At 35.2% G+C, this 26,207-nt stretch overlaps 2 protein-coding genes across 4 annotated transcripts in view; both read left to right on the top strand.

The window, feature by feature from the left end:
* Positions 1 to 2,118, top strand: part of LOC101897551 (ATP-binding cassette sub-family G member 1) — a 43,361-nt gene extending 41,243 nt beyond the window's left edge. Inside the window, exons 6-7 of the mRNA XM_005176166.4 lie at positions 467 to 567; positions 648 to 2,118. Of these exons, the coding sequence (XP_005176223.1) occupies positions 467 to 567; positions 648 to 1,148 (602 nt within the window). The 3' untranslated portion in view covers positions 1,149 to 2,118. The remainder of the gene's footprint in view (positions 1 to 466; positions 568 to 647) is intronic.
* A 4,248-nt stretch (positions 2,119 to 6,366) lies between these two features.
* The window catches only part of LOC101897724 (ATP-binding cassette subfamily G member 4), a 51,837-nt gene continuing 31,996 nt past the window's right edge, over positions 6,367 to 26,207 (top strand). Inside the window, exon 1 of one of the 3 annotated variants that reach the window (XM_059124573.1) lies at positions 6,367 to 6,662. The gene's annotated coding sequence lies outside the window, so the exon portion shown is untranslated. Of the gene's footprint in view, positions 6,663 to 15,096; positions 15,725 to 26,207 lie in introns of those variants that run through there. The other 2 variants (XM_059124574.1, XM_005176167.4) reach the window with 2 other exon arrangements.

Here is a 26,207-nt window from a genome sequence, read left to right as displayed (position 1 = left end):
TTTTTCGGCCACTGCGACGCGGTTTTCGATCAAGTTGCTTTTTTACTTTTCGAACCATTTCTGCTGATGTTTCTGTTTTCTTTCGTCCACTTTCTTGACGTCGGGCTACGCTACCAGAGTCACGGTAACGAGCGATGGTACGAGACACAAAAGATTTATTCACATTTAAATGCTGGAGTGCTCTAACGATAGCCACTTGTGGTTTTCCAACCAAATATAAGGAAATCACACTATCACGCTTGAATTCCATCACAAATAACTTTTTTTCTGGAAAATTCTCACCAAAATGCTTTTGTACGCTTGTATATTGAGCTGTCACTGGAATAATTTTAACAGTTGTCAGGCGAGTGGCTTAGAAATGACAGCAGTCTGAAGTTGGTTGCAGTTTTTTCATCTCACCCTCTATATCCAGCTTTCAAAACCTTTTTTGAATCCTTTAATCAAACGTTATTTTCATTCTTTTCAGTCCCTCTCGAAATGCCGGTATTGCTAAAGGAAAACTTTAATCGATGGTACTCATTGAAATCGTACTATTTGGCTATATCCGTGGCGGATATACCATTCCAGGTAAGTTGGAAAAATATTCTTCTTCATTTCCGATAAAATACATTTGAGTTAATAAAAATGTTCACTCTCCCCTCTTCCAGGCTATTTTCTGTACCATCTATGTGGCAATTGTTTACTACTTCACCTCACAGCCATGGGAGTTGGTGCGTTTTGCAATGTTCTTGGGTGCCTGTCTGATGATCTCATTTGTCGCCCAATCGGTCGGTTTGGTTGTGGGCGCTGCCATGAATGTGCAAAATGGTGTCTTCTTGGCCCCTGTCATGTCGGTGCCATTCTTGCTCTTCTCCGGCTTCTTTGTATCGTTCGATGCCATCCCTGTCTACCTGAGATGGATCACCTATTTGTCATACATCCGTTATGGTTTCGAAGGTACTGCCTTGGCCACCTATGGTTTCGGTCGTGAGAAATTGAAGTGCTTCCAAACCTATTGTCATTTCAAATCGCCCATGACCACATTGGAAGAATTGGATATGGTTGATGCTAGCTATACTTTGGATATTGTTGCTCTGGTCGTGATCTTTGTGGTGTTGAGACTGTCGGCATATCTCTTCTTGAAATGGAAGTTGAAGACAGCACGCTAAGTGAAAGAGAGAGAGAGAGAGATGATGGTTGGATGGATGGATGCGATTTTAGAAGAATTTAAACATATTTTTTACATGAAAAAAAAAACATAGTGGAATAGAAAGGGGATTATTTCTTTTTTATTTTGTAAAATCAAACAAAAATACAGAAATCTTTTTTATTTTGTTGTTACGACTAGTATGTAAGATATCCAAAAGAAATTGTCTTTTCAAAAGCCAAACGTGATTAAACGTGATCAACATTTTTTTTAAATTAAATGAACAAATTGTTTTTGCCGAACACAACATTTTTTTATTAAGTAAAGAGAAAAAAACTTCTATTCTGTAGTCTGTATTCAGAGAATAACCAAAAATTTACCAAAATATGCCTTAAAAGCTAACAGTCGGTGGCCGCGAAGAACAAAACATTCCGCAAGCAGAAATGTTTAGCATGAACAAAAAAGAAACAAAAAGACTATGCTCTCTCCATAACATAATCATAACCAACATCATCATGACAATTATTTTTTTCTTCATATTCAAGTGGTCCCCATTGGGATTTCTTAGGCAAAACCTACCCTTTTTTTGGCCGTTTAGCTTTTTCTTGTATTTTGAACAACGATAATAATTTATTCCTTTCTTCCCGTAGCTTATAAGTCATCTAAATATATACATGCGATATTTTTATTGGTTAAAAGAATTTTTAATTTGTTTTATATAAGTTCTCTAATTTTATTTATCTTTTTTTCTTTCTGTCGTCATATAGGGGAAACTTTTTTCGTTGGTATCTTAAGCTTGATGCTTGAGATCAAAATCATTAATCAATACGAATGTCGTTTAGTCCGACACATCTACACACTAACACACCAAACGAATTCCTCCCATTTATGTGTATATAAATATATAAAAAAAATTATATATTGTAGTACTGTAATATGTGAATAAATTTATATACTTTTATAAATAAATATATATACCTATTTTTGTGGAAGATGGAGAATTTTATTTAGCGGTCGATAACAAGAATAAGAAATTTCAAGTTGCAAATACTCTATATGCAAAAATGGAGAACAAAGAACTCAAAGGGAAAAATAATATATAAGAAATGCTGTTTGAAAATTTTATCAAATGAATGGTCAACTATATTTCACCTAGAAAAGACCGGTAAAAGTTTGTCTATAAATGATAGATCGTCATAGGCATATACAAAGCCTTATACCCATAGAAATCTGGGGATATTCCTTTAATCCACAGTAGACCTGTAGGTCTACAATTATAGAAACACTAGTGGTATTAGTTCATGTGTAGTGAATCTGAAGACCAAATTCCATGCCAAAGAGATCTGTTTTAGGGTTTATACGTATTAATGAGTAGCTCCAACGTTAACCGGCAAACATGGTTACAAATTAGGCCGGACCAAAATTATGTCCCTTCGCCATAGAGATACTTAAATTACATCCAAATCGATTGAAAAATGAGATTGAAGTCTTAAATGAACCACAAACTATCCCTAATTTATTAAAAGAGGATATTTAGATTGACCATAACTTGGAGATGCAGTTGAGGTATTTTAAAACCTGGACATTGATGGGCAAACGATTTTGAGCCCATTGAGATTTCAAAGTAGAGAATTATCGACACGTTGAAAATATTTCACAAATTAGTTGTCCTGGCCAATTTTTGATACGATGGTAAACATATCAAAACAGAGAAATCCAAATAATTTGGTCCAAATAGGTGAGGTGTGCCCAAAGGGGTTTATTCTCGTTTTCACGAGATTACCTATTTTATGTTTTTAATACATACTAATCTTTCAGGCAGACAGTGGTCTATATAGGGCCACATATTCGTATAACACTAATTTAACGGTATCTCTCAATATTCGTAATTTTGAAGATTTAACACACCTTTTCTATTGGATTTCTTTAAAAGATGGTATTTAAAGCTCAGAATAGATAATAACCCCTATTGAACATGAATCACATATTCCTTTATTCCCCATACAATGCCACCTTCCGATATTCTGTTGATGTTGGTGATATAGATCACAGTTTCTAAAGAAAGTGTGTGAAATTTGTCATTTAAACTTCTCAGTGGATACCACCCTTCTGAAAAAAAGTGGTCTATGCAGGACCACGATTTCTTATTTGTACAAACAGTGTGTCACAAAGTAAAATGCCATAGTTTTTAGATTTTTTCTAAAATTTTATTGAATGAGAGCGAAAATTGTCGGAAATAGCATCAATTTTACAATAAGTTTAGATTTGTTCAAATTGGTCACATTTGGCACGAATTATGGCCTTCGAACGGGCAATGAAACCGTCACACCCTGGCCAACAGTTGCTCTGCAGTATTTTGGCTCATTTCCGGCAAAGCGCTTGCTAGAGGTGATCGACAATTTGGTATTTTTTAGTGCAAAACTTTCCTTCCAAAATACTTCAGACACAATAGTCCAATGGATTGGTATCCGGAGATTTTGGTGGCCATTGTGTGCTGGAAATGAAGCGAGGAACCTCATTTTGTAACCATTCTTGGGTGAACGTGCTGAGAGCGATGACGCTAAGTCCTGTTCCAGGTCTGCGGCCAAAATATTTTGCGTGCCCAAGGCTTTAATACATCCTACAGAATATTTTCGCGATTAAAACGAGCGGAGAGCGACCATCGGCTGCTATGGGGGCACACATCTTCACTATGGCCGGCGCTTGAGTTCTGGTGGCCAACCGAAGGTTCACATTTTCTGCTGACCTCTTTGGCAAGTAAACACGATCATTTTGTTTGTTTACAAACTGCTGGACAACGAATGTTTTCTCATCGGAGAAAACTAAATTCGGCAGTTCATCACTTTCGGCCAAGCGAAGCAACTCTTTAGCTCTTTTGAGTCTATTTTCTTTCTGTTGGGGTGTAAGTTCTTGGACTTTTTGGAATTTCAATGGCTCATTTTTCAATATTTGCGAAGGGAATATTGCGATACGTTCAGCTCACGAGCTATTTTTCGGCCACTGCGACGCGGATTTCTATCAAGTCGCTTCTTTACTTTTCGAAAAATTTCTGCTGATGTTGCTGTTTTTTCTTTTCGTCCACTTCCTTGACGTCGGGCTACGCTACCAGTATCACAGTAACGAGCGATGGTACGAGACACAAAAGATTTATTCACATTTAAATGCTGGAGTGCTCTAACGATAGCCACTTGTGGTTTTCCAGCGAAATATAAAGAAATCACACTATCACGCTTGAATATCATCACGAATAACTTTTTCTGGAAAATTCTCACTAAAATGCTTTTGTACGCCTGTAAACAATATAATGAGCTGTCACTGAAATAATTTTAACAGCTGTCGGACAAGTGGCTTAGAAATGGCAGCAGTCTGAAATTGATTGCAGTTTTTTCATCTCACCCTGTATATGGGGGCTATGTCGAAATCTGAACCGATCTCGGCAAAATATTAAACTGTATCTGATATCTGGTACTAAAGATTATTATTGTGGAGTGCATATTACAAATTTGAGGGACTTTCACACCAAATCGGATAAGAGATATATATGGGTAGCCATACCTATATCTGAACCCAACCAATTTAATATACTTGTATCTAGGATGAATTCGGTCGGAATAGCCCAAAATCAGTCCATTTGGGCCGATTTTAGCCATCTGGTCACAATTAACCCGAAATCGGTTGAATATATGGGTGCTATATCCAAATATGAACCGATCTTGATAAAATTTGGCAGAGGCATATCTGGGCTTTATCTTATATCTGGTACCAAATATCATTGTTTTGAAGTGCCTATTACGCATGTGAGGGGCTTAAACACCAAATCGGATAAAACATACATTTGGGAGATATAGCTATATATGGACCGATTTATATGTACTTGCTTCTAGACTGATTTCGGTTAGATGTGTCAAACTTCGGGTCATTTGGACTAATATTGGCAATTTGTTGCACAATTAACCCGAAATCGATTGAAGCTATATATGGGAGCTATATCTAAATTTGAACCGATTCTCACCAATTTCAATAGGGTTCGTACTTGCGACAAAGAAATATTGTTTGGAAAATTTTATCTCAATCGGATAATAAACGTGACCTGCATTTGGTTTACAAAAATACATGGACAGACGGACTGACATGCATAAATCGATTCAGAAAGTGATTCTATGAAGGACCCCAAAAGTAACTATCACGCTTCCTTCTCCATGTTACAAACTAATGCACAAAGACATAATACCCTTACACACTATGTGGTGTAGGGTATAATTAAGCACCGAAAAAAACCTCTCCAATTGTTGACTCTACGCATTTAATTACGACCATTCAGCTGGTGTGATTTACATAAGACAAAATTTCCCAAAAAACGTATATTTGTTACGAGAAGCACAGCTAAACATGCATAGAGTTGTAGGGTGCCCATAAGGCGTTCTCGCCATGCTTTGGTTCCTTTCCTACTGGATTTCTTTTAAATAAAAACGTTTGGTCGGAAAGTTAAAAAAAATGGCAACACAATTGTGTGCATTTCACTTCCTAAAATCAAAGCATACTTTTAGGCGTTCGTAATAACGTAATAATTAGGATGAGTTTTAATGATGATTTAATGGAATCTATCAATGATTTCATATCAAAAACAGTCACTTTTGAAGTATTTGTAATAAAATTTTTTTTTTCTTTTTTTTTCTCAAAAAAAAAAAAAAAAAAACTCTTTCAAATATTTGAAAAAATCTGAAATACAAACAAATTTTGCTAAAGTTGGCCAAATCGAGCCGAAAGCTTACAAGATCAAGGTTACATTTAACTCTAGATATTTCAACTACACAATAAAACACGTCCGTATGATTCTACAAAATATTTTAAAAATACACGTAAGTGAACCATTTGGGGGCCTCTAAAAATGTGGAAATAAGGACATGGTTTAAATGGTACATTGTTGTTTATTTCAGCCTATGAATATTTTAATCGTTGGATTGTAATCCAAGAACTAGACTTAATTCAATCATATCATCTTAAGATGAGAGCATATAATTTACAAAATGACCTTCGGTGTAATTTCAAAATTCCTAGTCTAACTTGACCATCTGTATTATTGGCCACTAATATTTTTCCAAAATTACTTCAACTCAGTTTCATATTTCCAAATTATTTTCCAAACTAGGCCATGAAATAATGGAAATTAATGTTGTAATTGTTGTGGCAATAATTACATTTTAATTTTTATTACATTTAAAAAAATCAAAAAAAAAAAAAAAAATAGAAAATTAGCCAATAAAACCCAACCAAAAATTACACCATCAAATTGACCGGATGCAGTTTAAAACTAATTCTCCAGACGAAATATGGCAAAGAATGGCATAAGGCGCATATCACATCTAGCTGAGCATACATCTAGCCTGAGGTGTACTTCATAAACTGGAGTCATTGCTGGTAAGGCTGCTACTGACCAGAACAAAATGAATTAATGATTGAACTGCGCACAACCAACTTCATTTAAGAAACTAGGAAGAATAACAACAACAACAACAATTGCAATTTTATCTAGACGGTATGTGTATGCATGTATGTATGTCGATATGTATGTATGAATATTTTATGTTATTTTGCAAAAAATTATGAACAAGAAAATATGTCTAGAAACTTGATTTACTTGGAAAAACTGTTATCTCATGATGACTAGCAGCTGACTTTGGCTGGCTCGCCGGCTGGCTGTTAAACTGACGAAATGATTAAATTTACTTATTCTCGGTTAGATATAAATCGTATGACTCTGAGGAAATAAAGGCCCGCCGATGGCAAAGTATCGCCATAAGTCTGGAAAAGGGCAATGAATTGAGATTAGAAAAATTAAAGTGAACGAGAAAAACAACAATTCTTGATGCTTAGTCATAATTCGTAGTTAGAATGGCATATTCGGACATATGTATGTTGGGATGTATATTTGCACAAATTCATTGTATGTAAATGATGAAGTGAAGGGAAGATTTTTTCGAACAGAACAATAAATTTGTATGAAAACTATTTTAATGAAAAATCAATGAGAGATGTGGAAAAGTCTATTTTTGAAAAGGTCGGCCAAATAGATCCCATTGATTGCATTTAAGTCCTTTGAAGTGAAAAGTTTATCTACTACCCTAGGAACAAGTGGGTGACAACTAGGATAATCAAACATATGGAAGGAAATATATCGACCAGCCGGGAATCCCTGCACTGAGACCTCATGGCAGAGTGTCCAATAGAAACAAAATTGTAGACTTGTCGAAGCCAGGATCGTTCCTCGATATTTTGGATCCAAGCTCGTCAACGACATTAGAAAAGTCACATTAAAACTATTATGTACTCCAAGTTCCAAAGACGAAGGCGACAATATAATCTGATTCATACAATGCAGAGTGATGGATCTGAATAGCGACCCGCATTTTGTTCACAACAATACATAAACCGGCGGACAGACATGCATAAATCGACTCAGTAAGTGATTCTATGAAGATCCTCAAAAGTAACTACGGGTCTATTTCGCTTACTTCTCCATGTTAGAAACAAATGCACAAAGACAAAATATCCTTATCACTATGTGGTGCAGGATATAAAAATACACTGGTGTGATAAAAATTACTGTAACAACGGTTTGCGGGATCTCCAAAAAATCTTATAAAATATTTAAAATTTTCGAAAATCTGCATCAATTGCGCTTTTGTGTATTTTTTAACTAACTGTGGACAAATCTACTTCAGTTGTCTTATTTGAAACCTTCTAAAAATTTACTTCCGTTGTGCTTCTTATGGCCTCCAAAGAATCTTAGAAATTTTAAAAAATCCACAGTTTGTGGAACCTCTTAAAAAATCCCATTTCTAGGCCCAGTTTTAAAAAGTCCAATTCGACAGGTCTTTTGAGACGCTTAAAAATATTGAAATAATCCTCATTAAAAAGTCATTAAAAATCATCATCGATCTTCATAGATTCTTTCATTTTTTTTTCGCTAAACAGGCAGGGGTTTAGCCACAGTAAACTTGCACAGTCGAATACCCCTAAATGCGTCACGTCTAGATTAAAGGCATGGCAAGGAAGTCCATGGAATAATGAAGGCGTAGGGAAAACCACAAAAATCCTATGTGGCGACCACAATGAGATAAAAACGAAGAACCTTCTATTTTTTGACAAAAAAGAGATTAGTGGATTAACAGGGATTTTTATGGGTCACCTGGTCCTACACATGTGCAGATAACAGCATATGCAGAACATGCGGGGAAGATAATGAAACTTTGGAGCATTTTCTCTGCCAATGCCCAGCGTTACAGATCTTAATTTATAGGGAACGACTCCATACCAAACCTAAATCAGACATTGGTAAATTAAATGGAACAGTTCAGGAAGTTTTTAAGGGTAACTGAATTTCAATTATAATAAGAAACTCTTAGTCTAGAGTGCACAACAGCCCTATACAGATATAGGTGTATGTCACAGGACACATTTTCAACCTAACCTACTAAAATCTGTAAAATCTCCTCCATGCTTTTCTATTTTAAGGACTCCAAAATTTTAATTTATTATCCTTTCTTGGGCCTTTGTCTTTCCTAAAGCCCTCTAATCATTAACGTCTTTTGTCCTTTTTAATGATTCCAAAAAATTGTAAAAAATTAAAAAATCTACGGTGATAGACATTTGTGGGTGCTACTCAAAAAATTACAAAAAATCCATTTCAATTGCCATTTTGTTATCCACATCAATTGTTCTTTCTGAAGCCTACCAAAAATCAATAAAAAAAACTCCCAAGTCGATACTTATTTTCGGTCCCTTTTCCTTTCTTCCTCCTTAGGTTAATTAAAAAATCCACATTGTTTGTCTATTTGTTCTTCTTAGTCTCCATTGAATATTATTATTGTAAACCCAACAAATACCTCCATCCTGACAAGAGAAATAAATCAATACAATATTGCCACCGCATTTCATTTGTTATGCATTCACATTTCTTTCCTGTTCGAAATGAGTTTAGGACCTGTACCAGTTAGTCATGCAAACAAGTTCAACTACATGCAAATTTGCAACAAATCTATGTTTGTTGTTGTTATTGTAAAAAGTGTACGATTTAGTTGCAGCTATGAAACCATGAAAACCAAACCCCAAATTTCACCTCACACACATTTGCCATAGATTCCAAACATCAACACATTCATAGAAAAAAAGTAAATATTTACTTTTTCGAATTTATCTAAACAAATACCAATGGACTTTTTTATTGTTGTGCGGTGGGGTAGTTTGAAAAGGCAGGGGGAAAAGCTTGAAAATCTCATCTGTTAATGCCTATTAGTCAAATAAATGTAAATTTTTATGGAATATTTCTCAAGGACCGTAAGTTCAATAAACGTGGTTTTAAGCAATATTTCTCAAGGTCTATACAGGGTGAGGTAAACAATGCAATCAAGTCAAACGTCATAATTTTTAGCAAAGCAAAATCAAAAATGTCGGAAGATTTTGTACGCTTGTAAACAATAGATACAGATCATTATCTGTCACTGAAATAATTTTACAGCTGCTGGACGAGTGGCTTAGAAATGACAGTAGTCTGAAGTTGGTTACAGTTTTTTCATCACACCATGTAAATCCAATTAACTTTGATTGTTTTTTAATGTTTATCAAGGTCTGTTTGGCCATTAAAACGTGGATTTTTTAAAGAATTTTTCTCAAGGTCTGTTTGGCCAATAAACGTGGATTTTTTAAAGAATTCTTTCTCAAGGTCTGTTTGGCCAATAAACATGGATTTTTTAAAGAATTTTTCTCCAGGTCTGTTTGGCCAATAAACGTGGATTTTTGAAGATTTTTTCTCAAGGTCTGTTTGGCCAATAAACGTGGATTTCCTAAATAATTTTTCTCAAGGTCTGTTTGGCCAATAAATGTGGATTTTTTAAAGAATTTTTCTCAAGGTCTGTTTGGCCAATAAACGTGGATTTTTTAAAGAATTTTTCTCAAGGTCTGTTTGGCCAATAAACGTTGATTTTTTAAAGAATTTTTCTCAAGTTCTGTTTGGCCAATAAACGTGGATTTTTTAAAGAATTTTTCTCCAGGTCTGTTTGGCCAATAAACGTGGATTTTTGAAGAATTTTTCTCAAGGTCTGTTTGGCCAATAAACGTGGATTTCCTAAAGAATTTTTCTCAAGGTCTGTTTGGCCAATAAATGTGGATTTTTTAAAGAATTATTCTCAAGGTCTGTTAGGCCAATAAACGTGGACTTTTTAAAGAATTTTTCTCAAGGTCTGTTTGGCCAATAAACGTGGATTTTTTAAAGAATTTTTCTCAAGGTCTGTTTGGCCAATAAATAATAAACGTGGATTTTTTAAAGAATTTTTCTCAAGGTCTGTTTGGCCAATAAATAATAAACGTGGATTTTTTAAAGAATTTTTCTCAAGGTCTGTTTGGCCAATAAATAATAAACGTGGATTTTTTAAAGAATTTTTCTCAAGGTCTGTTTGGCCAATAAGAGCGGATTTTTTAAAACATTTTTCTCAAGGTCTGTTTGACCAATAAACTCGGATTTTTTAAAAAAAAATTTCTCAAGGTCTGTTTGACCAATAAACTTGGATTTTTAAAAAAAAATTTCTCAAGGTCTGTTTGGCCAATAAACGTGGATTTTAAAAAAAAAAAATTCTCAAGGTCTGTTTGACCAATAAACGTGGATTTAAAAAAAAAAAATTCTCAAGGTCTGTTTGACCAATAAACGTGGATTTAAAAAAAAAAAATTCTCAAGGTCTGTTTGACCAATAAACGTGTATTTTTTAAAGCATTTTTCTCAAGGTCTGTTTGGCCAATAAATGTGGATTTTTTAAAGAATTTTTCTCAAGGTCTGTTTGGCCAATAAACGTGGATTTTTTTAAAGAATTTTTCTCAAGGTCTGTTTGGCCAATAAGAGCGGATTTTTTAAAACATTTTTCTCAAGGTCTGTTTGACCAATAAACTTGGATTTTTTAAAAAAAAAAAATTCTCAAGGTCTGTTTGGCCAATAAACTTGGATTTTAAAAAAAAAAAATTCTCAAGGTCTGTTTGGCCAATAAACTTGGATTTTTAAAAAAAAAAAAATCTCAAGGTATGTTTGGCCAAAAAACGTGGATTTTTTAAAAAAAAAAATCTCAAGGTCTGTTTGACCAATAAACGTGTATTTTTAAAGCATTTTTCTCAAGGTCTGTTTGGCCAATAAATGTGGATTTTTTAAAGAATTTTTCTCAGGGTCAAGATTTCCCAAAATTATCACACTATCCCCCTTCCTGCGGCAAGATAACCCCATGAGCAAACAATCCAAAAAGACAGATAATAAAAGCATAACAACAGATAAAATCTTGTTGTTCCAAGTATGCCCTAGCCGCCAAAGAGTGCACTACCAGTATATGAACTAGAAAAAAACGACAACAACAACAATAATGTTCTGAAAGGGGAATGCGTAGAAGGGGAGACTATAAAGTAATGAAAAAAGAACCAAATAAACGGAGTAACTAAGAATCATTCTTTGTTTGTTTTTTGTATGGAGGATGGTCATATCGATGTGAAGTTCAGCCAACGAGAAAATTCTAAATTCACTCACACACACATACATACCTACTATGTATGTTTGTATCGATGTATGACGACGTTCTACCCCAAAAGTGGCAATAAATCCCAAAACAAATCAAATCAGCTGCGTAAATTACAGAGAGTAAAATAAAGGAATAAAATAATGTTTCCGATCCATGGAGGGGAGTGTTGTTGCGCATCAAAGCCGCAACAACGACGACGAAGGCGATGATGATGACTGTGGCGATGATGATAATAATGTTCTATAAAAATGTGCCCTAATGTTGTTGTTGTTGTGGCAGTATATTTTTATAGACAGTGCTGCCATGCTGCTCGTTTTGAGAGTCATGACCAAAAAATGAAATATTATTTTTTTTAATCCCACCGAATACAAAATGGCGCCCAACTTGGGGCCCAAACCCACAACCATGAGATAAGTATTTATTTTTATACCCTGCACCACATAGTGGTAAGGGTATTATGTCTTTGGGCATTTGTTTGTAACATGTAAAAGGCAGCGAGATAGACTCATAGTTACTTTTGAGGATCTTCATAGAACCGCTTTCTGAGTTGATTTATGCATCTTAATCAGTCTGTCGATGTATTTTTGTGAACAAAATGCAGGACGAATTTGTTAACTGATTGAGATGAAATTTTCCAAACAATATTTGTTTGACCCAAGGTCGAAACTTTTTGAAATTGGTGAGAATAGGTTCAAATTTATATATAGCTTCAACCGATTTCGGGTTAATTATTCAGCAAATGGCCAATATCACTCCAAACGACCTCAATTTTGGCACATACGACCGAATTCAGTTTATAAGCAAGTATATCAAATTTGATGAGAATCGGTTCAGATATAGATATAGCTCCCATATATATGTTTTAATCGATTTGGTGTTTTAAGTCCCTCACATGCGTAATATGCACCCCTCAATAATGATCTTTGGTACCAGAAATCAGATATAGATCAGAAATTAGTGCCTAACATTTTGCCAAGATCGGTTAAGATTTGCTCCCATATATATCTTTATCCGCTATAAGGTTTGTTGTGCATCGAATGGCCATTTTAAATCCAAATAACCAAATAATTTTGGCACTTTCGATGGAATTCAGCCTAAAGGTAGGTGCTTCAAATTTGGTGAAAATCGGTTCAGATATAGCTATAGTCCTTCTCATTCGCAATATACATTCGACAACAATGATATTTGGTACAAGATTTCAGATACAGGTCTGAAATAAGTGTTTCAAATTTTGTCAAGTTCGGTACGCATGGTGGTGTAGGGTATCATATAGTCGGCCGCGCCCGACTGTTGATCTTTCCTTACTGGTTCTGGTTTAGACTAGCATGTGTGGTATATTTTGTGTCTGTCTTATTTGGTAGATGTCGCAAAGAACCCGGCTACTCGACCAGCTAATGCCAATGAATTGATGCAATACGCCAGCACTGCAACACCTAAGAACAAGGACTTTAAGTTTTTTATTCCCACCAGGATAGCAGAGCTTTTAAGAAATCTTTTTGAATACAAAACGTTCGATAGCTTTACTTTTTCTTTCTTTAGATAAAGGTTCTTTTTTTATACCCTCAGCCAAATGGGTATATATCATTTCATACGGACATGGTATCCGATTTGAATCAAACTTGGTATATCGTAATATTATATCAAACTTAGGTTGGGTTCGGAAATGGGCAATATCGGTCCACTCCTTCGAGTACCTCCCCCACAAAATGTAAATTTTTCAAAGAAGATAATTTACTGCACAGAAAGAGAAAGCATAATCCGATTTTGCCCCGACTTTGCGAATTTTTGATATTTGCATCAGTGCTATGTCAGGTACGAAAATGGACAATATTGGTTCACTCCATCAAGTACATACCCCACAAAGGGTCAAAATGTTGAATAATTTAGTGATGTAAGAGTCCGATTGGCTTCAAATTACGCGCATCACAATATTTTTATTAACTAATGGTCTGGTGTGAAGATGGAATATATCGGTCTACACCTTCTGGTACATCCCCCACAAATGACCAACATTTTGGTTAGCCATGAGGTTTAAAAAACACGAAATTAACATGCGATTTCATTCAGACTTGCCACATCTCAATATTTTCATCAACACAAGATATGTTATAAAGATTGTAGAGATCGTATCATTCCTTCTGGTACCTGCCCCGAAAAGGTTTAAAATTCTGAATAACCAAAACGATGATAAAATTCGAAATAAGCACCCGGTTATCTTCAAATTACATACATACACAATATTTTTATTAACACAAGGTATGTTGAAAAGATGGGATATATCGGTCCACTTTTCTGGTACCTCCCCCAGAAAGGGTCAAAATTTTAAGTGTCAATGAAGGTCATAAATTCCATTCAGATTTGCCACATCTCAATATTTCCATCAACACAAGATCACAAGTTGATAGAGATCGGACCATTTCTTCTTATATCTTAAATGTATATTACGTCTGCAGAACTTTTGATATTAAAAATGGGCCATGTAGGTCCACGTTTTGGTATAGCTCACATATAAACATATATAATTTTTTGCTGATTTAAGCGACATTATTCACCGGTATTGTTTCAAATTTGGTTTTTGAAGTTTATAATGGATACTACAGCCTAAGACAGAAAATTGTCTGTGCAAGTCCTCGTCTTCGCATAGCCCCTATATAACGGCACCTCCCGATATTCGGTTTTTGATGATTTTAGCGGCATTATTCACCGGAATTGTTTCAAATTGGTATTTGAAGTTCATAATGGATACTGCAGCCTATAACGTTTTGGTATAGCTATAGCTACATTATTCACCTATTTTTATACCCTGAACCTTTGAAAGGAGGGTATATTAACTTTGTCATTCCGTGTGTAACAACCCTAAATATTCATCGTAGACCCCACAAAGTATATATATTCATAATCAGCATAACATTCTAATTCGATTTAATGATGTCCGTCTGTCTGCCCTTCCGTCCGTCTGTCTGCCTGTTGAAATCAGCCCACATTATTTGAAGTAGAGCGTCAAAATTTAGCAGAACAATTTGTATTGTGTCTAGGATGGTTGGTATTGAAATGAGATATATCGGTCCACATTTTGGTATATCTTCCATATAACGGTACCTCCCGATATTCGGTATTTTGATGTTTTTTCACATTTTTTCACGAAGTTCGGCCCTGCGGAACTTTTTACTTTTTTACTTGCTTAAAAGTTCATTCGACCAAAATTCAAATAAAAACCTTCTCTGCATTCTGGTCGAAATCACCCAAATTGGTAACGTTCGGCATTTGTTATGACACAGACTGTGTGCACGTTTGGCTGTGTGTGAGTTCATACCAGTGCGACGACTACGACGCGTCGTCCAACAAAGCAATGTCGCGCGCTGTTGCCTATGAATGTCGATTATTTTCCTCAGTACAAATTGGTGTGTCGTCGTTGCAACAAGTTGCAGATCGAAACGGGTTTTTTTTATTAGATTGTGGCAAGCGAAGAAATGTTCAACGGCATGACTGACGGTCGCGCGTGGAAATGAAAACATAATAACAAGAAAAGACGAAAAACAATAATATCGAGTAAAAGTTTTCCCCACAAAAGTAAACGAAAATCGAAGAAAAAAGAGGAAGGAAAATATATTCCAACACAACGAATTTCCATCAAGATAAGGCCGGCAAGAAGAAGAAACACATTTCTTTTTAGACAATTTTGGAGCTTTGAACTTGATAAGAGGCTACGGAGAGAGTTTGAGGTGATTTCAGGCGCTCTCCATGCTGTGTATTCATTGCTCACTGTTCCACATCGATCATTCGCCGTCGATGTCGTCGTCGTCGGTGTATTGAAAACATGCCACTTACTCATTGTTTGAATTAATGATTACCATACCGATCATAATGATGAATGTAGATTCTTATTATTGATATTGAGAAGTGTGAATTGTTTTGGGTGAAATTGTAAATTGAGTGAAATTTTAAAAATTGGGAGAAAGTATTTCAATAGAATTTTCAGAAAAAAGTGAATTTTAATCGACCACAAGTGGGTGCAAATGGATAACAAGTATTGCGGAAATATTTAAATGTAAGTATGGCATGGCAAGGACCATTGTGAAGTGTATGATTTATGTTACAATTGGTCCTTCGATTAAAATATGAAATTTCATTATAAATTATATTCCACATTAACGTTGCATTTGAGATTATGGCATTCGCATTGCTGTTCATTTCGCCCACTCAAGTTTCTGGGTCACAATGAGAATGTATTCGTGCCGTTGTGTGATATATAGAACTTTGTGGTTCAATAAGAAAAGCAAATCGACCGGATCTAAATAAATTCAAATCGTTGTGGATTTTGAGGGAAGAAACTGAATTCTAGTCATTTTGAGGTTTTGATTTCATTGGTTAGCAGTCAGGGCCTAAGTTGACGACAAAATTAAACCGTATCAAAACTCATGGGAACTAGACAACACCTTTTGCTATATTAGAGCCTTTAAAGAGTATAATACCGCAATTTACCCCAGAAGAAAGTAAAATACAAATATTCAGTCAAATCGATTAGAACAATTTGAAAACAAGTAAAAAAGTATCAGTCGATATCAGATGTATACCCTCAGCCAATGTTGGATTATTTAAATACCAGAAGGAGTGGACCGATATATCCCATCTTCACAGCAGATCTTGTGTTAGTAGAAACAAGTTAAAAAGCAGTAAGTTTTAATACCCTCCACCATTTGCAACGAATTTGGAAATTTTCAAAAAAAAAAAAATCCTTAAAAAATTCTGTTAAAAATTTTTAAAATACCGAATATAGCCGTTATATTGGGGTATATGGGGCCATTACCATATTCAAATTCAAAACTTGAAATAAACGGTGAATAATGTAGCTAAAATCATCAAAATATCGTATATAAGGAGGTGCCGTTAAATTTGAGCTGTGCGAAGACCTGGACCAGCATAGAAAATTTTCTGTCACAGGCTGTAGCATCCATTACGAACTTCAAATACCACATCTCAAACAATTTCGGTGGGTACTGTACCTAAAATCATCAAAATACCGAATGTAGGGAGGTACTGATATATGGGGCCTATACGAAAACCTGGACTCGCACAGACAATTTTCTGTCACAGACTGTAGTTCCTATAAGGAACTTCAAATACAAAATTTGAAACAATTCCCGTGAATAATGTCGTTAAAATCATCAAAATACCGAATATAGGGAGGTACCGTTATATGGGGGCTATACGAAGACGTGAACCTGCACAGACAATTTTCTGTCTTAGAGTGTAGTATCCATTTTGAACTTCAACTACCAAATTTGAAATAATTCCGGTGAATAATGTCCCTAAAATCATCAAAATACCGAATATCGGGAGGTACCGTTGTATGGGGGCTATATGAAAACGTGGACCTACATGGCCTACTGGAAAAATAAACATGTGTGCAAAATTTTAGCCATCTATCAATTCATTCGAAAGATAGCGTGATTACAACAAACAGACAGACGGACATCGCTAAATCGACTTAGAATTTTACGCTGATCAAGAATATATATACTTCGTTGGGTCTGACATGAGTATTTCGAGGAGTTACAAACGGAATTATAAAGTTAATATAACCTCTATAGTATGGTAGAGGGTATAAAGAATATATAAAGAATCGGATGCTTATTTCGTATTTTATAATCATTTTGGTGTTTCAAAACCTTGTCCTTTTGTGGGGGAGGTACCAGGAGAAATTGTCCGATCTCCACCATCTTTACAACAGATCTTGTGTTGATGGGAATATTGAGATGTTCCAAGTCTCAATGAGTTCTATGAGTTTCATGGTTATTCAAAAATTTTTTGTGTGGGAGGTACCAGAAGGGGTGGACCGAGATATCTCATCTTCACAGCAAATCTTGTGTTAGTAGAGATAATGGGATGTCTGAAATATGAGGAGAATTCAGATTTTATAATCGTTTTGGCTATTCAAAACTTTAACCTTGTGTGGGGGAGGTACCAGAAGAAATGGTCCGATCTCTACCATCTTTATAACAGATCTTGAGTTGATAGAAATATTAAGATGTGCCAAGAATGAATAGAGTCGGATATTAATTTTGGGTTTTATGGATATTCAAAATTTTGAACCTTTGTGGGGGAGGTACCAAAAAGTGTGGACACCGATATATTCCATTTTCACACCAAACCTTGTATTATTAATAGTATTGAGATGTTTGTAATTTGAAGACAATCGGACTCTTACATCACATTTTTTAATAGTCGTAATTATTAAAAATTTTGACCCTTTGTGGGGGAGGTACTTGATGGAGTGGACCGATATTGACCATTATCGCACCTGACCTAGCACTGATGCAAATATTAGAATTTTCAAAGTTGGAGCAATATTGGATTATAGTTTCTCTTTCTGTGCAGAAAGTATATTTTTTTTTTAAATTTTGACCATTTGAGGGCGGAGTGGACCGATATATCCCATCTTCACACCAAACCTTGGGATAATAAAAATATTATGGCATGTGTAATTTGAATATAATCGGGCTCTTACATAATTTTTCAAAATTTTAACCCTTGTGGGGAAGTTACTTGATGGACTGGACCGTCCATTTTCGCATCTGATCTAGCACGAACGCAGATATACAAGCAAAATCGGATAATCTCTTACTGTGCAGTAAATTGTTTTCTTCGAAAATTTCAATCTTTTGTGAGGGAGGTACGAGAAGTAGTGGACAGATATTGCTCTTCCCCGAACTCGATAATACTAATACAATGCGCCAAGTTTGGACCATAGCGGATACTAACTTCGAAAGTTGACGTGCAAACCAGTCAACAGACAGACAGTAAGACGTACGGACATCATTAGAGCGACTCCTGAAACAGATTTGGTCCTAGGGTCTAAAACCGTTATTTCGATGAGGCACTTTTTGGCCGTATTAAATGATATATACCCTCTCTAGCCATATGGCTGAGGGTAAAAATATGACTAAGCCACCCAAAATAAATTAATTCAAGAGGATCCTAAATATGGGATTGTTTAGAAGTACCAGCTATTCCGGTAGAGAAACTTACCTGGCATATTGAATTGGCGTGGTTGTATATTTCTTTATTTTTGCACACACTGCGTGAAACAGGAAGAACTGCGTCAATTACCCTCTACTTTGAGTCCGATTATAGGATAGACATGGGTTCCTTACAAAATATAGAAATCAGATGGTTTTTTAACATCTTCCGGATGAACATTAGACGCTGTACGCAATGCATTAATTTCGGAGTTAGGTAGCTGCTTTTTGAGTGGGAGTAAAATCGAGCAGATTCTACTATTGCCGAACACTCAATTAATTTTGTTATATCGTTCTCTTCCCCGTCTTCTTCAGTACACAGCAACATTAGACCCGTTTGATGTTGCAAGCACATCAGAATATTAAACATTTTTTCCAATATTTTTAACTCTTATAACAAACTTTTGCTCTTTTTGAGAGAGTCTGCTTCCATTCTAATTTTTCGAACAGGAGTGACTCGAGAGTGCTTTCACACAAAAACAAAATAGTGAAAAGTGGAGTCCGTAAAAACTCCCACTCTTCGAGCAATCCTGCTCGCGGGCAAGTTTCGCTCCTGAGGGAAAATGAGCAAATCTCTGCTCTGGACGAATGTTGACCACTTTCTTGACTCGCTTGAGGGTTCAAATTCCTAAATAATCCTCGAATTGTTATCCGCAATATTGACGAAGATACCACTTTAGGTATGTACATGGATTCCGAGGAATCTTAATCCGAAAATGTCCTAAAGTGTGGAAAAGGGGGAAACTTGCCCCCTTTATTTAGGTTACTTTTCATCGTAACCTTCTAAAACGTAGCAGTACTTTCAAAATCTGCTGGGGGTTTCCTGTAATTATTGAAACAATTAAATTTGGTCGCTCAGTCTGGTCTAAATTTATAAAATTAATCGTTTTCTGAAGAACATTCCATTTGTTATTGTTCTAAAATTATTTTGATAACCGTAGGGAACTCAAAATAATGCAAGTAATTTGATCTTGCAAGCTATACATACATATATTGCCAATTTCCATATTTTTTCGACAAATATATCAGGTGTTCAAATTTTCAACAGATAAGCCAGGTTATCAAGAAACACACCCCCTGGACTTGAAATTGATATTGAATATTTGTTATTTTTTATCAATTTTTTTTTTCAGAACCACACAAATTTAGTCTATGACTGATAATTGCCGAATATATTGTGTTTCCAGTGGGCTATATAGGTTCATGCATTGCTATAGCCTCTATCTATATCACGGTACATACCTATTTTTGGTGTTTTGATGATTTTCACCACATTGCATGTGATTTTCATACCCTCCACCATACATAGTATGGAGGGTGTATTTAGTTCGTTTGTAACTCATCGAATTAAGAACTTAAGACCGAACAAACTATAAATATTCTTGATCAGCGTAAAATTCCAGAAGACGATTTAGCTCTGTCCGTCCGTTCGTCTGTTTTAATCACGCCAAAAACGTCAAAACGAATTAAGATAGGAAGATAAAATTTTGCACAGATCAGTCTTTTGTCTAAAGTCAGGTCAAGTTCGAAGATGGACTATAGTGGTATACGGTATCGTATATCCCCATATAACCGTACCCCCCGATATTCGGTATTTTGATGATTGTAGCCAAATTTTTCAATGAAATTATCTGAAAATCCACAGAAGGAATTTCTTCTGAGTACATTACCCCTTGAAAGAGTATTGCCTATATATGTCCAGGGTATCGTATATCCTCTATATAAAGGCACCTCCGTATATTCGGTATTTTTATGGTTTTAGCTACATTTTTCAATGGAATTGTAGGAAAATCCATACTAGAAGTTCTTTCTAAGCACATTACCTCCTGGAAGAAAAATGTCTATATAGGTCCATGATATCGTATAGCTACCCCTGCCCCCATATTTTGACAAATTTAAGGACATTATTCACCGGAATGGTTTCAAATTTGGTATTTGAAGTTCGTAATGGATATTACAGCCTATGACAGAAAATTGTCGTGGAGGTCCACGCCTTCGCATGGGCCCCATATAACAGCACCTACCGATATTCAGTATTTTGTTGATTCTAGCGACATTGTTCAAATTTTGTATTTGAAGTTCCTAATAAGTACTACAGCCTATGACAGAAAATTGTCGTGGAGGTCCACGCCTTCGCATGGCCTGTCTAAATCGGTACCTCCCTATATTCGGTATTTCGATGATTTTAGCGACATTATTCACCGAAGTTGTTTCAAATTTCGTATTTAGAGTTTATAATGGAAACTACAGTCTATGACAGAAAATTGTCTACTCAGGTCCAGGTCTTTGTATAGCCTCCGAATAACGGTACCTCTTTATATTCGGTATTTTCATGATTTCGGCTGCATTATTCACTGAAATGGTTTCAAATTTCGTATTTGAAGTTCATAATAGGTACTACAGTCTGTGACTAAAAATTGCCAATGCTGGTCCACGTCTTCGTATAGACCCCAAAATAACGGTACTTCCGAGTATTCGGTATTTTGATGATTTTAGCGACATTATTCACCGGAGTTGTTTCAAATTTCGTATTTAGAGTTTGTAATGGGAACTACAATCTATGACAGAAAATTGTCTATGCAGGTCCAAGTCTTGGTATAGACCCCATATATATTCGGTATTTTGACGATTTTAGGAACATATTCACCGAAATTCGAAATTTCGTATTTGAAATTCTTAATAGGTACTACAGACTGTGGTTATTTAAGCGACATTATTCACCGGCGCCAGTCTTTGTATAGTCCCTATTTATCGGCACTTCCCTATATTCGATACTTTGATGATTTTGGTTGATTTTCGCCGGAATTGTTTAAAGTTTCGTATTTGAAGTTCCTTATGGGTACTACAGTCTATAACGGTACCTTTAGCTACATCTTTCACCTGATTTTTTTTTTTTAATTTTCGTATTTGAATATTGTAATGGCTTACGACAAAAGTTACCTATATAAGACCACGTCTTCGTATAGACCCCAATATAACGTCTACCTTCGGTATTTTTAAGATTTTAACAGAATTTTTAAAGGATTTTATTTTTTGAAAATTTCCATATTAGTTTTAAATGGCGGAGAGTATTGAAAATTCGAAATTCCGAACTTACTTTACATTAAAAAAAAAAAAAAAAAACTGTAAACATATGAGATCTCGAAAGAAATTTTTTACTTAAAAATGTGTGTATCAAGAATCATTTTATAGGATCTAATCCTTTAAAAAATTGGCAAGCCAACACAATTTTGTTGTGGATTCCACATTTTAGTGCATAGATAATTCGTTTATGGCTTGAATTCGCTTTATTTAGATATACGTACTATTAAAAGCCACAAATCATATCTAACAAACCTAAAATCACGCTACTCAAATTCCTTATAGAATCTTAAATACCCTCAACAACGTTGCCCCGTTCAGGGAAATCCATGCATATGCATGTATTCCCCCCTTTCTTTAGAACATGACAACGATTTCATTGTTTAATGTTAATTATTTATTTATTCCAATGTGTTTTTTTTTTATTATTTACTGGCAGACCCATTTACCGTACTGAGCGTTTTATTGTTTATTGCGAGCTATTGAAGAAAAAGTAAACGCACTACAGACACTCATGGGGACATACCGATTCACACACACACACACACGCACACACTGGAACGAACTTCTGGCATAATTAAATTAAATCAATGACCCCGTAGAGCTAGCTGACTACCCAGTCACTCAGTTAGACAGTCAACCAGTCACCAAGTCTGTGGTGTGTGGTTGGTGTTGCATGAGTTAAGTTGTGGTTTCCACCGTTCGTCACAGAGAATTCAAAATCAACATGGAAATATAGAAAATTTCGAAAAAAAAAGAGTTACAACGCTCTGTTTTCTTTGTGGTTCGGAGTCAATACTTTGAGTGACTTCTTGTGTGAGTAATGTCTACTACATGTGGATGTAATGAAGTTGGTGGGAAGTTTATGGTTGCGTTGCTCTTTGTTTGTATTTACAAAACACCGGTACCGGTTTTTCATATCGATTGTTGTGCATTACTGGCCAACCTTGTCATGTCAAGTATCTAAAGGGGAATTTTTTAAAAGATTTATGAAAGTTTTTCAAAAAAAAAAAAAAAAAATAAAAAAAAAAAATAATAAATAAATAAATAACAAAATAAATAGATAAATAAGTAAAAAAGCAGTAAGTTCGACCGGGCCGAACTATGAATACCCTTCACCATTTGGAAGGACTTTGCAAATTTTAAAAAAAGTCCGTTAGAAATTAAAATAATACCAGTAAAGAAAGCCTTAAAGTCGGGCGGGGCCGACTTTATGATACCCTACACCACTCTGCTAATTTAGTAGAGCTCCACATAACAATTAAAAGTTTTTATGGGAGAATACAATCATACACGCTATGATTATAATTATAATTTAAAGTTCAAAGGACTAAATATGCCGAAGCATTTGTATCTTTTAAATTCGGAATTGTATTGCCCATTTGGTGCACAATTAATTTGAAATCGGATAAAGATATATATGGGAGCTATATCCAAATCTGAACCGATCTCGATGAAATTTGGCAAAGATATTTATGAGCTGCATTTGATATATTTCCCTGAATATCGTTGCTACGGAGTGCATATTACGGTTGTGGGTAACAAATATAACAAATCGGATGAACAATATATATGGAAGCTATAGCTATATCTGAACCGATCTTCACCAAATTTGACATACTAGCTTCTAGACTCATTTCGGTCGTAAGTGCCAAATTCCATCCCATTTGCACAAAAATTAGACGTGCACAATAAAAAGTAAATCGGACGAAGTTATATAAAAAATTTAGCAAAGGTATTTCTGAGCTGCATTTGATATATTTCCCCAAATATTGTTGTCACAGAGTGCATATTACGGCTGCGGAGTACAAAAATAACAAATCGGATGAACAATATATATGGGAGCGTGTGTATTTGTTAATGGTAAAAATCTGCTGACGCTTCAAACGTGGTATGTCATTAAGCGATGTGACATCTCTGTCAAAAGTTATGGTGTTGCCAGATGGGTCCGTCGAATATTGGCAACCCTGTAGTACCCATTAGGAACTTCAAATTCCAAATTATAAACATTTCCGGTGAAAAGTGTGACACAAATCATCAAAATACCGAATATCTGGTTGTACTGTTATTTGGGAGCTATACCAAAACTTAGACCTACATTGACCGGTTTTTTATGCAATATAATGGACACACGCTCTGCTGCCAATTTAGAGCAAGTACTATTTTACTTGTTACTCCTAATTTTCTGTCATTGTATAACGGCACTTCCCTATATTCGGAATTTTGATGATTTTTCCACATTTTTCAATGAAATTGTCTGAAATTCTACACAAGGTGAATACTGTACCCCCTGAAAGAGAATTTTCTATATAGGTCCTCGATATCGTATATACCACATATAACATCACTTCCCTATATTCAGCATTTTGATGATTTTAGCCACATTTTTTCCAATGGAATTGTCTGAAATTCGACACCAGGTGTTCTTTATGATTACCTTACCCCCGAAAGAGAATTGCCTATATATGTCAGCGATATCGTATAGCCCCCATATAACGGTACCCCGCGATATTCGGTTGTTTGATTATTTTAGCCACATTTTTCAATGGAATTGTCTGAAATTTTACACAAGGTGTTCTTTGTGGGTACTTTACTCCCTGAAAGAGAAGTGTCTATGTAGGTCCACGATATCGTATATTCCCCATATAATGGTACCTCCCGATATTTGGCATTTTTATGATTTTAGACACATTTTTCAATGGAATTTTCTAAAAATCCTCTCTGAGTTCTACTTTTTAGTATAGCAATCATATAACGCTACAGCGAGATATACGGTATTTCTAGCATTTTCGCAACATTATTCACCGGAATTGCGTCAAATTTTGTATTTGAAGTTCGGAATCGGTACTATAGCCTATGACAGAAAAATACTTATTCAGCACCACGTCTTCGTATAGCCACCATATAAAGGTTTATATTTAAGCGGTATTTTTGGACGGATTTTTTTGTAATATTTCAAGTTCCTTCCGAATGGTGGAGGGTATAAAAAGTTGGGCCCGGTCGCTTTTAGCTTTAGCTTTGCTTTTTTTCTGCTTTTTTACTTGTTCCATAGTAATACTGCCGAACACAATATATGCCTATAATGCCTCAGTTCCAAGGAATCTTGATCCGAAAATATCAAAAAAGTTTAAAGAACGGAGGAAACTTTCCACCCTCTAAATACATTCAAAACACCAATACACGTGTCTTCTTCTATTTTTACCTCTCCCTTCATAATCCGATGGCTTTTTCCTGCAATTATTTTTGGTGTTGCTTAGCATGTTACAAAAAATCAAATAAGAGCATGTTATATGGCAAAGTCAAGATGTGATTTCAATATCTGCCAAAAATTTATTACCGCTTTACACGAGCTACTGCTTTTTTAAAGGTATGAAACAAAAATGTGTTTTTTCTTATCAATTTAGGAATGTTGAATAAAAAACGTATTTCATTGTAACCAAAAAAAATCTGACGCCTCTGTGATGACAGTCTCTTCACTCAGCTATTGAAGCTGTTGAAAATAGAATAAAAAATTTCAACAATTAGATAAAAAAATACAAAAAATCTCACGTGTGGCCGATGACCGAGTAATGCTGCCGTTTTTGGGGGGTCCATCCAATCTGGTTTTAGTATGTCTGGTTAAATTGTCTTTGAAGACGAAAATAAGCAACTACATTAAATTGCAAATACCGGTTCATTGTACCTTTTCTGTTGTGAGTCAGCTGTAGAGTATTTTTTACGTCACTGTGTTATGTTGGCTATGAATTTTTTTAGCAAATAGCTGCTTGTGCTAAAAGGTGACAGTTAGTAGAGTTTATTTTTAGAAAAGGGGTGTAGGGGCCAATGAAAAAATTTGAATGAGCACATCTTTTCAGACATATGTGTGTCGATATAATTTTTATGATTTTAATTTCCTTTAACACAAAAAAAAAATAGCAGAGAGTTCAACTTAAGTGTAATATTTTAGCTATTATCTTTTTGGCAACACTAGTTTTGAAAAGCTCACGCACGTTTCCTGTTATGTTTCACTGTCAAACACTATCAGTTTTATTTATAATTTCAAAAAGAAAGTTCACCGCGAGTTACTTCCTTTTTTAAAATTCTTTAAAATTCTAAGACGTTTGTGTCCGTCCGTCCGTCTGTTGTAATCCCGCTACAGTCAAAACGAGTTAATATAGGATGCTAAAATTTTGCACAGATCTGACTTTTGTCTGCATCAGGTCAAGTCTGAAGATGGGCTATATCGGTCCACGCTATCGTATAGCCCACATATAAAGTAACCACCGATATTCGGTATTTTGATGATTTTAGCCACATTTTTCAATGGGATTGTCTGAAAATTGTCACAAGAAGTTCCCTGTGAGTACTTTACCCCCCGAAGGAGAATTGTCTATATAGGTTTACAATATCGTATATTCCCCATATAACGGTACCCCCAATATTCAGTATTTT

Source organism: Musca domestica, unplaced genomic scaffold (genome assembly GCF_030504385.1).
Source record: "Musca domestica strain aabys unplaced genomic scaffold, Musca_domestica.polishedcontigs.V.1.1 3, whole genome shotgun sequence".
Classification (NCBI taxonomy): Eukaryota; Metazoa; Arthropoda; class Insecta; order Diptera; family Muscidae; genus Musca; species Musca domestica.
This window is presented reverse-complemented; position numbering and strand designations above follow the sequence as displayed.